The sequence below is a fragment of the Pseudoliparis swirei genome, chromosome 7 (assembly GCF_029220125.1).
Source record: "Pseudoliparis swirei isolate HS2019 ecotype Mariana Trench chromosome 7, NWPU_hadal_v1, whole genome shotgun sequence".
NCBI classification, from domain to species: Eukaryota; Metazoa; Chordata; class Actinopteri; order Perciformes; family Liparidae; genus Pseudoliparis; species Pseudoliparis swirei.
Genome location: NC_079394.1, coordinates 6,595,776 through 6,609,198, shown reverse-complemented (window position 1 = coordinate 6,609,198; position 13,423 = coordinate 6,595,776). Strand labels below are relative to the sequence as shown.

General features: G+C 44.6%; 1 protein-coding gene across 1 annotated transcript; it reads left to right on the top strand.

The window, feature by feature from the left end:
- Positions 1 to 94: 94 nt before the first annotated feature.
- LOC130196597 (TBC1 domain family member 10A-like) lies at positions 95 to 10,099 on the top strand. The gene is made up of 9 exons (XM_056418868.1): positions 95 to 760; positions 2,157 to 2,256; positions 3,490 to 3,597; positions 3,873 to 3,979; positions 4,078 to 4,192; positions 5,835 to 5,900; positions 6,421 to 6,610; positions 6,713 to 6,867; positions 7,664 to 10,099. Exons 1-9 carry the CDS (start codon positions 579 to 581, stop codon positions 8,171 to 8,173), a joined length of 1,533 nt encoding a protein of 510 aa, XP_056274843.1. The 5' UTR covers positions 95 to 578; the 3' UTR covers positions 8,174 to 10,099.
- Positions 10,100 to 13,423: the final 3,324 nt, after the last annotated feature.

Below are 13,423 nucleotides of genomic sequence, written 5' to 3'. Positions count from 1 at the left end.
CAGTGGAGGAAAGAGGGCAGGTAACCAGACATGAGGCGTAGCGGCACTTCCTCGGGCAGCCGCAAGGGGAAACCAGACTGGGTCGAGACAGAAATCTGTCCTGCACTCTTCGGGATGACAGGACAGCGAGTCAACACATCCGTTTGCTGAGAACATGACAAAGTAGTCCGTTTACCATCCAGCATAGTTAGTCAATGGCTAACTATGAAATACGAGCTGGCAACACAGGGGTAGTTTGTCGAAGGTAGGAACCGCCAAAAACCAAATAGTTGTGTCGACTCGAGCTCTTCAAGCTAACTTTACGTTAGCAGCCCACCATTAGCGAGCTAACGTCAACCAAGAATAGGCGTTAAAGTTGACTTCGCTCGCTAAAGACTCTTCAGCGGGTAAATGTGCCCCGACAGCTGAAGCGGAGCGGCACGTGTCGTGCGCAGACCGAACAGAAGTCGGCAAGTTTAACTCCGAGACCGAGAATCATGGCGTCGACGCGGTTCAGTCCGACAGCATATGCGGAGGAGCGGTTTTGACTCGGGGCTGTCAACAAGCTCGCTGACGTTCAGCTCAGCTCTCGAGCCGCCATGGCTCGAGTCGAGAACGGCCGTCAGCCCGCGGACACGAGGAGCATCCTGACGGTGAGCAGCAGCCAACTCGACGACGAGAGCTCCCTGGGGTCGGACTCCGAGATCAACGGATTCACCATTGACAGACAAACCGACAAATATGGATTCATCGGAGGAGCACAGCAGCACACGGAGGCGTCGTAAGTGTCTCGACTCGACGCGTCACTCTAGTCTCGTCTGGATTTATATTTGTATATATACGCACTTTAAAAACGTTTGTTTTATTCCACCTCGGCTAAAGGTGTTTACTGTAGCAGTGAATCTCGCCGTGATTGCCACACGTTGTCTTGGTGCTTCTGCACAACAGAGCTGCGGACCAGCTGCGTGGCACAATGCGCTGTTTACGCACTGCGCGCCTCTCCCAATATGACACATGTATACAAGATAGAGACGAGCGGAATAAAACAACATGTAGACGGGTTTTATTTCCTTCATTCCGTCATGGAAACTTGCATATATGTGTTGCTTAGTGTTCATTTCATTTGTGGGTAAAGCTGAAGAAGCAATTAACGCTATATCTTGTTTGGTTTGGGTTTGAATCAATTTATTCATAACTTTTGAGACTAGTATCAGTGTTTTTTTGTTTAGATTTTCTATGAAGGCCTTTCTTTCTTCTTGTTTTACTGGGGCCCTTAAACCCACATTAGAGCACTGAAAAAGTGGAGTGAGTGAAAGTTGTGCCAAGCACTGGTTGGCTGGGAGCTTCCTGTTTTCTGGAGTTTTGGCAGACTTGGAGCCACAGCTCTGGTGCCCCGTTACCAGAGGGCCTCTTGGCTCACAGCTTTATAGGTGGTCACACATCGAGGGTTTAATTTACACTGTTTGGCAATGATTTGAAGGTAACTCATTGCTCAAGGTCTTTAGAAGCTGAAGCTGAAGAAAATATTGTTGTACGGATCCCCAACACATAGCCGACAACTTTATTTCAACTGTAAGAGGGCTGTCCTAAGTTTAAAAAGCTGTCTTTGAAGACGTTTGAACACTACGATTACAGGCCGGTGTTGATGAGATGATTACATACCTTTGTAAAGCATTCATAATGTAGGTTAGACTCGCCTCCCTTTTTCTGCTTGCGAATATTATTTGCAGTCCCTTATTTTTGTTTTGGCCCTTTTTAAATATTTTGAAGTTAAGTAACATAAAAAAAACCAGTTAGATCCTCACTGCAGATCTTTGAGGTCTAACAAGCTTTGCCATTAAACTGGCTAGATATGAGTTTGTGACTTTTACAGTCTCCTCAAACCGAGGTTTATAGTTTACTGACTGGTTATGAGCAACGGCCACCCACGCAGATGTCATGATGAACTTTGGAAGATGAACAGCCTTTCTAGGGATGTTTTTTTGTTTTGGTCGCTCCGTGCCAACATACTGCCTATTAATGTTCGGTGAATTAAAAGGTTTATTTCAGACTTTCCTTATTTTAAATTGCATAGGCTTTTTTCAGATGTTGTTCAGTCTCATCTGGTTTCATTTTAAATCAATGTGACAACATATTAACTTTTAGTTTCCCTTATCTTTTCTTCATTGTGTTCCCAGGGCTCAAGATTTACCCCCACAGGTGCTCAGGCAAAGGGAGGTGAAGTGGCTGGACATGCTCAGCCACTGGGATAAGTGGATGATCAAGAGATTCAATAAGGTCAGCACCAAGTATTAACTAAATAACACAACGTGTCATGTTTGTATGTTTTGTTTGATACTAGCCATGTGGTTAGGCCAGATTTAAATTTGTGCTTTTGTTTAAAAAACCTTTTTGAAAGTCTCCATGCTGCAAATAGTCAATCCTGAGTAGTTTGTATAAAGGACCAGACATGCACAATTTTATTGCTCCAGTGTTTGGTTGCACAAGGGCAAAACTTTTGTGCACACAGTATTAGCAGCTGCACTTGTCTAGCTGGTTCTTTGTGAAATCAGCAATTCAACACAGAGCTACAATTTCAGCTTGTTTCCATGAGTCAGCAGCAGGGCAGGACACGCCTAATGCACCATGTGACAAATTGACAGTCTCAGATTCAGGGTGGGGCTTGAGTGACTTTCTACCAGACAGACAACCATGTAAAAAAGGGGTTGTGGTTATAACTTATAGACATACTAAAATTCAAGACTTATTTACAGAGTAGAAAGCACCTCACAGGAAGAAGAAACCGAGTTTGAGCCGCAAGACAAATAACTGACACGGTCAGGGTGTCTGATCCCATATTGTGCTCACGTCATTTATAATATGCCAGCTAAAAATACAAAAATAGAATCCAGACACTGTGATGCAAATCTATCTATTGTGTCAAAAGTGGCTTAATGAGAGATTATAGCTTGGAATGCTTGAGGTATTCTCAAGCATAACAATGTAATAGCACCACTTTACTCAAGAAGTACATTACATAGTTTGGGTCTGTTAAAGCCACTTCAAGCCTCCATGCAGATACAATGGCAAGCAAAAAAGTGAGTAAGTGTCTTGGTATAATTTGCGTGATTTCAAGGTGCATGAATGGCACAGTTAGTGTCCATTTGTTGACCAAAACAATTCCCCTCCTAACGACTACAGCGGATGCAAAGTCCTACCTTGCCTCAGCTCTTAGGCCCCGACAGGGTAAAATTAATAAAACAGACGTACTTTTCCAGATAATCTTAGTGAATATCTTCAATAGATATTTTTCACAGCAGACACAGAGAGCTGTTATTCCGTGTTTTGGACCTATAACTGCAGTTCACAGGTATTTAAGAAAAGAACCGATACCAAGTGACGGGTCCAGTGCTTTCATCACAGACTGTACATTCTGTAGCAACCTGTCTCTACTTGTGAGACGCCGTGGTCACACACGTTTCCTTCTGTATTTGTCTTTATTTGGGGATCCCTTGTTTCTCTGTGGCTCAGGTGAGGCTCCGGTGCCAGAAAGGAATCCCTCCTGCTCTCCGAGGCCGTGCATGGCTCTACCTGTCGGGAGGGAAGGTGAAGAAGGAGCAGAACCAAGGGAAGTTTCAGGTCAGAGGGACTTCTCTTTCACATCCTCTGCGCAGCTCATTTTATGCTGTAATTCGGCTCTTTTCTTTTACTACTGAAACTGGGTTACTTCTTTGGTAGAGAACCCCGATGTGTTGGTTACATTGAGTTAAATAGGTTAAAAAAGTCAAATTAACTCGTTTAGCTAATGATACAGCCATCATTCCTTTTCAGGATTGTGGAGTATGCATCTTTTTAAGCAAGAAGTATTTCAGTGTATAAAGAGATCTCCCTGTGTCTTCTGTGTGACTCTTCAGGAGCTGGACAACCAGCCTGGAGACCCCAAATGGGTCGATGTGATTGAGAAAGACCTCCATCGACAGTTTCCCTTCCATGAGATGTTTGTGTCACGGGGAGGACACGGGTACGCCGTCTGACACGATGTGACATTACAGGCTGGGATTGACGCCGCCGTCCTGTTTGACAATCGATTTGCTCGTGTGGTGTGTTGGCGCTCCGCAGGCAGCAGGACCTGTTCCGTGTTCTGAAGGCCTACACTCTGTACAGACCAGAGGAGGGATACTGCCAGGCTCAGGCTCCCATCGCTGCTGTGCTGCTGATGCACATGCCTGCTGAGGTACATCGCTCCACCACAGACGCCATATAAACCACCGTATGAGTGTACTGTCACCATGTGTTGGTAGGCTTTGTTGGCTGGGGAGTTTGTTATACAGCTCGTCGAAATTTTGGTCTTTAAAAGAAAAATGTAGACGTGAATGGAAATCGGCTGTTTTTTTGTATTGCATATCACAGCTCTCTCTTAATTTCTGACCTTGGGCAAGTCTATTTTAAGCTGAACAGCACAGAGACAGACTGTACTGATGATGTCATCTAGAGCAGTGGTCCCCAACCTTTTTTGAGCCACGGACCGGTTCCGTGTCAGAAATAATTTTCACGGACCGGCAATATAAATGACGTAATACATATGACGTCATACAATTATACGAAGGGCATAAAGTGCCAAAACTACAACTCATCATTACGCCGAATTAGTGTGAGCCGTGCGCTTGTTTACCTGCAACGAGCCGCTAATGGAGACGGCGACACAGACGTGTGTTTGGTCCGCTGCTCCTAACCGAGTTCTGGTCGCTGTCATTAGAACAGGCAGAGTTGTGTGAAATGTCCCTTAAGGCCACCGTCATTTGCATCTCCAGCACATTTTCTTCTGCTCGGACGGGCTCGATTCACCGGGTGGGTTTGTTTACAAATGGGTTGCAGGTCTATTCTTTTGCAGTCGGGTCTTTTGTGGTTGGAGTACCGCTCAAACTCTTTTAAAAGCCTCTTCCACCCGGTCAACGTCTGAAACATGTAGAATGTTCCGCTGTTCACTCGCCCACACAGCAGCGACTTTATCGGCCAACTTGAAAACAGTTGTCATTTCCCTGAAGTGACAGGATTCATTGAGCAGGTTGAATCTGTTTGAAGATTATTTGTCACTGAAATGTGCCGCAAGCAGAGGGTTCGGCGCGTGAGACTCGCCTGCTAAACCCGAACTTTAAGACTCCTGAACGCGGCTCAGACGTACACACGGGTGGATCCGGTCCTTTTTCAAAATAAAATATTTTTCCGACTGATTAAAAAAAAAAATTTAAAACTTTATTTATTCACTTTTTTTCCGCGGCCCGGTTCCAACCAAGCCGCAGACCGGTACCGGGCCGCGGCCCGGGGTTTGGGGACCCCTGATCTAGAGATACAACTTTAGCTGCTCAAGAGGCTGAATAATCGAAAGAACATAATGACTGCGGCCATGGTGAAGCTTTTGTGCTGTAGATGTAGGTTTTCTAATTCACAGCCATATAACTCAGTCAAATGTCTCTAAAATTCTACAAACGTCGGGCATTAGTTTAGCATTCCCAGCTTAGTTGTTTAGGTTTGATGCCTATCATCATTTCAGATATGTACGTTTTGAAGTTACATGACAAGATCAACAAGTTTATTTACCTTAAAAAATGTAAAAAGATAAAATTTGTCAAGGTGAAAGTTCATTAAGTTAATTAAATTAAGTAATCTTTAAAGTGTTTGTCTTCGCCCTTTAGGCTTTGCTTCGTATCCAAAGTGCTTTATTATGGCAGAATAGAGCAAGTGGCTGGATTTGAGCTACTATTATCAAAGTCAACATTTCCACTATCAACCTGCCTCCCTTGTGCTCAGGCAGAAATATCCTGTAAAACTAACGGTTCTGCTGGGTTCCCTGACGTCATCTGTATTTGTTTCCATAGGATGCCTTCTGGGGGCTGGTCCAAATTTGTGAGAAGTACCTTCCTGGCTACTACAGTCCTGGTCTGGTAAGATTGAAACACATACAGGCATGCACGATGACATCACCAGGTGTTGGAAATTAAGAGAGCGGGAGAGGGAGGGAGAGAGAGAGAGAAAGAATTACCTCATCTGACTGCGGTCACAAGAACTATAATCCAGATTAACTAGCTGGGTTTTGGCTACGATTGAAGCAACACTGGAATGTATGTTGTGGTTGCAGAGGGGACGGTGTACAGTAGTGAGGGTCATAATTTACTGATGACACTAATACATTTTGCCAATTTTGTCAGACCATTTATAATTGGATCAAAACGCAAGTAAACAATCTTGTGTAATACATTTGTCCTGATGGTTCAACATTATCGTTATTCTTATTATGTAATTAATTTTAGATGGAAACAAGACATATACATTGAAAACATGACTCATTTCGACTGCTTTAAACGGATGAATATCCACATGCACATCAGGTTTCAGCTCCAACACTTGAGATTACGACGGCTCTTGTTTCGTCTGTTAATGCTGTCCTACCTGTGTCTCTTTCAGGAAGCTATCCAGTTGGATGGAGAGATCCTGTACGCTCTGCTGCGGCGTGTCTCCCCGCTCGCCTTCCGCCATCTGGAGAAACACAAGATTGACCCCATCCTCTACATGACTGAATGGTTCATGTGTGCCTTCTCCAGGACGCTGCCCTGGGCCTCTGTGCTGCGCGTCTGGGACATGTTCCTCTGTGACGGTAACGCCGGCTTGTAGCGCTGTTGCTCCACTTGTGCCAGATGTTGTGGGTCGAACTTTATCACACCGGTACTCAAACGGCCATCTCTTTGCCCTCTCCCAGGAGTAAAGATAATCTTCCGTGTGGGTTTGGTGCTACTCAAGTGCATGCTGGGAACCCGAGAGAAGCTGAAGGCCTGCCAGGGCCAGTATGAAACCATGGAGCTTCTCAGGGCCATCGAGCCCCGATACATGCAGGAGGGCTTCCTGGTCCGAGAGGTAACCGCAACGTGGGGCCCTGTCAAGGGAGACGCGTCTTTAACCAAAAAGCATGTGTGCAAATCCCTTGTTGGTAAACATTCACCCCGCTTAATTATCCATGTGTGAAGTTCTCAATCCCTACCACATGCAGGAGGAGTTGCATTTGTTTGAAAATACAAAAAATACTGAGATTGATGTCACACAAGGGCTGGTCCATGTAGGCTGGAACATGCTTATAGTTGTCTTTCAGTTGTATAAACAACCTAAAGACAGTAAGAGTTGTTGTCCATTAGTTCATTCATGTTTTTGATGTTTTTTTTCGTACATCGTGGCAGTTTTTGTTAACGTCTATTACTCCAGTCTGAGAGATGTCCTGTTGTTATTAATAAGTCATATCACACTATCATTTCAAGATGTTCTGGGGTGTGGTAATGAACACTGGGTGCTCAGAAATGCAGGAAACAGTCGAGACTGAGAGATTGAAGTGAAACAGAGACAAATGGACCTCGGTGCTGGCCGCTCACTGTCTGGCTCCCGTGTCGAGCTTTGTGAGAGCCTCTGTCCCGGCTCACAATGCCACCTCTTATACGAAGGCTTGTCTCGTCTGTGGAGGGCCACGCAGCCTCGAGGCCCTTCGGCATTTACTGGGAAAAAAAATCCCATTCATAACACAATGACCAAATGTGGAAGGACTGTATTCTCCAGCCACAGCTGGTCTGTTCCCCCCCCACACACTTCCTTTGAACTTGATCTATATGTCGGACATGAAATTGACCCCAGCGGTGACCTGACGGCGTGTCTCCTCCCGTCGCAGATTCTGGAGGTGCCGGTGACGGCGCGAGATGTGGAAAGGGAGAATCACACCCAGCTGACGCGCTGGAAGAAGAACCACGGAGAGCTGCATTTCAAATCCCCCCCGAGGATGCACGGCGCTCGAGTCGTCCTGTTGGCCGAGCCGCCGAGACGCCAGGACCTGCTGCAGAACCCCACCATTGTCCTCGTGGCGCCTCCTCCGCCCACCCCGCAGCTCAAGAAGGGCAAGGAGGAGAAGAGGAGCGTGAAGAAGAGGAGCGTGAAGAAGGCCCCGCCTGTCGTGGAGATCCCTAATCCTTACTCCCTTCCCAATGACCCTCCACCTCCACCCTCAGATCCACCAGCTCCTCCTCCGGGCGGCAACGAGACGGCGGAGGCCGCGCCACGGACTGAAACGGACCCGTCTCACCAGCGGCAGGCGCCTCCTCCAGACCGCCCCCCTGCCAAAGAGTCTCCTCTCCAGAGATCCACACAAAGCCTGAGCAGCACAGAGCAGGACACGTACCTGTAGCTCGACAGCAGTGTGTGTGTGAGAGAGAGTGTGTGTGTGTGTGTGTGTGTGTGTGTGTGTGAACGAAGCACCAGCACCCTTCAGCCAACGGCCAGCAAGCCTTTCCAAGGTTTATTATTCTAATGTTGGACTGTTTAGTATTCATTTATTCCTTTTAGACACCATTTTGCCTTTTACATCACTGATGCACTACAGCATCGCGGCTGTGTGTCGAACGACTTTGATGCTTACGCCATGTCTTCATGTCGAGCTGATGTCGACGCTTAATGCTCTTGTACCGACTTTAAGTGTTGGGTCTGCAGGAGAGACGTGTGGTTGACTTATTGGGAGCAGTCATTTCCTCACCGTGTGGTTTCAAGGTTAAAATGGCACCTCAAGAACAATGGCGTGCCACAGCTGATGCAGATTTTATATACATTTCTGCTCAAATTCAACACTATTAAATTAACTAGTCATTATGCAGCGGGAGATGTAAATTGTTCAACTTAAGCCATGACATGTCGTGAGGGGTTTTGTCCACTAGAGGGCAGCCGGGCCGAGGTTCCAGCTGTGGATTCCCTGATCACAGCCGGGATGGGATTCCTTTCAGGGTTCACTAACTTTGGGAGGTACAATTCTGAGATTGAGCTTCTGTTTTTTGTTCATTTGTTTCCAATCGGGGAAATTGTGCATTTCCTATTTTTTTATTCTTAAATTTGAATCGACCCATGAGATTGAGTTGGACCACGCTGCTCACGCGCCTCTTTTCTCTCTGACCCTCATTTGTTTGAAGGACGGTTGAATGGCGGGCGGTGTTTGTGCATTCCCTGCTTGCGCACAAAAGGTCACTTTTTTTTTAATGATTCTGTTGAATATATGTGATTCAACTCTAATGTTCACTGCGCCCGGCACTTCCAGACACTTTAGAGCAGCAGCGATGGACGTGACTCTGGCAGAAGAGAGGAGCACACTAGACATCAGTCCTCCCTGGACGACACATTCCTGCCTGGTCATCAGTCTGAAAGCTCTCTCTCTCTCTCTCTCTCTCTCTGTGTCTCTCTGTGTGTCTCTCTCTCTCTCTCTCTCTCTCTCTCTGTGTCTCTCTGTCTGTCTCTCTCTCTGTGTCTCTCTCTCTCTCTCTGTGTCTCTGTCTCTCTCTCTGTGTCTCTCTCTCTCTCTCTCTCTGTGTCTCTGTCTCTCTCTCTGTCTCTGTCTCTCTCTCCCCTCCCCCCTCCCCCCCCCCCCCCAATGCAATCCTGTATCATGTATAGATCTGTGCATGTGTTTCCTGTGACGACAAGTGAGTGCAAATCACCTTATTGTGCTGACCTTCCTCTCGGCTTTGTTTAAATATCCCGTGAGAGCCAAGAAGATCTCCCGTGTGGTCGGTCTGTTTTTGTCTCTTATGCTAGACGTACCAAAGCAGATCAAGACTGTAGTTTTGAGACGACCTACAACCGCCACCTGAGACAAGGCGTGCTCTGTTCGTACAGCCAAGAGGGATCAAATGATTTCAAGATCTTTGTAGCATTTCTCTTTTAAATAACCTGCCTCATTTGGAAACATCCCGGGGTGGTGAGGCTTTCTCTTTCAAAAACATATCGGACAATCCTTTTTTGTGACGGTCCAAATCTGTTTTTTTCTTCTTCTAACTTTCATCACTGATACAAAGTAAAGGGAGTTTTGACAAGCTTAAGCACACATGTGTAAGATGTGTTTTTGTATACGATTAATATAAAAAAAGGTCTTCTAAACAATACATGTGTTGGGTCAGTTTTAAAGAGCGTTGTGGTTTAAAGGGATCAGACGTTTTCCATCAGCCACTTTAGTTGCTTATTTTACACAACTCACATTTCGCTGATATATTTTAATTTAATGCTCATTGTGTAAATACAACATGTACAATAATTTGTTTTGTAATTAAATATGTACCAATGTATAATGCTATATTTGATGTAGCAGTTCTATAAACAGAGGAGACGTATCTAAATAATTTGAAGCGTAGGACTCTAGATTAACATTTGTAATATGAGAAAAATTGTAAATTAGTGAGTAACTTCTGCAAGTGTAAATGATCGTTCCTCTAAAGATGGATTGGTATTCTTGTATCATTCACATTAGGATTATTAGAGCTGTTTTGACCATGAGGCACTATATGCATCAACATCATAGGTTAACATTTTGTTAAAAACAGTCCGTAAACCGTTCTTTCTTTTTTGCTGCATGTGTTAATTGATGATCATTAACTGGTTGAGTATTCTATCCTTACCACCAGATGGAGCTCCAGAGTTATCACTTTCAATTAAGCAGGAGTTTATGTGCACGGTGCTGTGGCACCCTGGGGTGTCATAAGGAAGAAACAAGATAAATCAGTTTTAAAACATGCAGTAAACTCACAGCTTAAACACATCTCTAGAAATACATTCAAACAATCGGCAAACTCAAAGTGTGTTCGTCTCAGAATCAGAAGTGTATGCGTCTACATGAGGAGTTTGACTCGGTTTGTTCTGTTCCTCTCAATATGAATACACAGAAATGGACAAAAAAGGACAAACAAAAATAGAACAACGGTAAGCATGAACATTTTTGTTTCAAACTGCTTATTTTATTTCTAAGAACAACTGAATATGAATTGATTTTTTATAAATTTACCGCAAGACAAGTTTTATCGACAGCACTTTACAATATTCCTCATTCATCCTTTGCAAGGTGCTGGCCTGGCCACTCGGAGCAGAAATGGGCAAATATTCCACATTCTAATCGTTACATTTTTTGTTGTGTGCTTGAAAATGTCGGTCGTTCTTAGTGCGCTTAAAGGGTGCTGATGGATCCGGATGATCTATACAGGACTGTCTCAGAAAATTAGAATATTGTGATAAAGTTCTTTATTTTCTGTAATGCAATTAAAAAATTATTAAATATTAAAAGAATAAAAGGCTTGCAATATTTCAGTTGATTTGTAATGAATCCAGAATGCATGACATTTTTGTTTTTTTAATTGCATTACAGAAAATAAAGAACTTTATCACAATATTCTAATTTTCTGAGACAGTCCTGTATATTATATGCAGATGGTCTATATATTAAGCTAAGCTAATTGGCTGCTTGCCCCCTCTAGCTACATATTTAGCGTACATATGAAAGTGATAGACATCCTCTCATCTAATTTTCTGCAAAGAAATGAATGATTCTGGATATTTCCCAAAGGTGTGGAGCTTTTCCTTGAAACCAGATTGCTGTGGTGCAGCAGTGGTTACCCAAGTGCAATCTGGGGTTTTAGACCCTCCTAAATAATATGATGATTAGTTAAATTCCTCCTCCGTTAGTTTAGTGATTGGAATTTTGACTCCGGAGTGATGCATTTTCCTCAACTAATTATAATCCGTCTCCTCAGATAATACCACACAGTACAGCATCTTATCAAATGGGAGGCTATGGTCTGGTGTACATCTGTCTATCTGCAAAGGAAAAAACACAGTGAAGGCAATGGAGGAGTGTATATATTCATGACACAAATATTTGACCTTTTTACTCAGGCTATTTCTTCAGCGAAACGTCCCCCCCCCGAAGAGGTCATCCCTGGTCTCGCTCCTCGTTTCGACTAATAACAGGTTGCTAGTCTTTTCTTAATTCCCTGTTTGAACCGCCGACTGCCTCTTTTCTCCACCTTGAGGTGTGGGATATTTTAAGGTTTCGCCTAAAGCTTGAAAGAGTTCATTGCAAATTGCTACCTTGATGACCTCAGAAAGCCCGCTCACTGGATTCTAATCGTCCAGCAAGGCGTGAGCTGCAGCTGTTGACCTCTGGTCACGAGGGGCTCGGAGGAGTGATTACGAGAGACGGCAGACAGTTACACGCGCTCTGGGAATAACTGTCTGCACAATTACCATTTCCTTCATATGATCAGTGGAACTGCAGGTAGGCTAGGTGTGTGTGTGTGTACATATGATGAATATATCATTTGAATAACAATAGCTATTAATCATACTTACCCATTCTGTCATTCTACCGAGCCATTATGGGCCATTATGAGATCTGTTGATGTTTGCTCACATGAGGCAGAGCAACAGTTAATGGTCGAGGTCCCAGAGGAATGCATGCGCCGTCACGCTTTCCCTCTTTGCATCGGACACCTGGCCCTCTTTCAGTGCCACCGTGCCATTTACATCTCAAAGGGGGACGACCAAGAAGGCTCTCTCTGTGCTCCCTTCCGAACTCCAGAAATGATCTGATTTATCTCTTCATCAACGGAAATATATGCCTTTTCGAGGGCCATCGCGCCTCTCTCATCCTCGGCTCACCGAGATGGGAGAGGGAGCAGTAAAAAGAGAGACTTGTGATCCTCCGTGTGATCCCAGACCCAACGGACCGCTGTCACAGTGCTTGATTCATGTGATGCGGGTGACTTTCTCTCTGCTCCCAGGCTCAGTGTGTTAAGGCGCAGAGGGGGTGGATGGCATAACGCAGAGCAAAGGCGCCTGTGTTCCTGAGGTATCCGATTCCCACGTTTGATGGAGCATGACAGGTTGTTCTCAGGTCACATTAAAAGGCCACAGCAACAAATATGAGGGCAGACATTTTGATCGTCTGTGCAGGTGAACTTTCCGTGGCAGGGGGAATAAAGAGTTATTTATTGCACTGAGGGGAAAAACATTCGTCTTTGTGGCATTAAGAGGGGACGGGGGATCTCTGTGCGAGAGCCGGGGTGGATAATTGAATCATCCCCGTGTTGTTCTTTCAGTGTGGACCTCTTCAGTTCATCTGCCAAAGGAAAGAAAGAAGCTTTTATTATCCTCTTGTAGCATCATGGATGAATCAGACCGTTAAAGCTAATTAGTTCTAATCACCCTTCATTTCGTCCTAAATGTGCTCCATCCTCTGGCTCTCAGCTATGTTTGACCACCCTAAACATAGACGACTGTTAAAACATTAGCAGCCATTTATAACAGTATTTAAGTCTGGAGCTCTGTCTGCAGACGTAGCTTCTCCATTATGTAATATATGAGGCTCTGTGTATTTTGGAAATCTAGTTTTGGCACATACGCTGTTTCCAACATGTCATTTTGTTTCCATTTATGGTTGACTTGTATAAAAGGTTAATACTTCGCTGGTAATTTTAACAAAGAATAACAACATAAAATCCTCATGGGTGCATTTAAAATGACGTCATCACGGTTCTCATTCATCAACCTACGAAAGTTATTCTGGGTTCAACTTAATGTTTGACTTTGACCCTCCTGAGGGTTATAAATATTTGGATTTGACCTTTTT

What these genes read in the sequence shown, in the direction of transcription:
- LOC130196597 (XM_056418868.1), top strand. Translation starts at nt 579, where the DNA reads ATGGCTCGAGTCGAGAACGGCCGTCAGCCCGCGGACACGAGGAGCATC. An exon ending in AGAACCAAGGGAAGTTTCAG is followed by an intron (nt 3,598 to 3,872) that starts GTCAGAGGGACT and finishes GTGACTCTTCAG; the next exon opens with GAGCTGGACAACCAGCCTGG. An exon ending in GTGTCACGGGGAGGACACGG is followed by an intron (nt 3,980 to 4,077) that starts GTACGCCGTCTG and finishes GGCGCTCCGCAG; the next exon opens with GCAGCAGGACCTGTTCCGTG.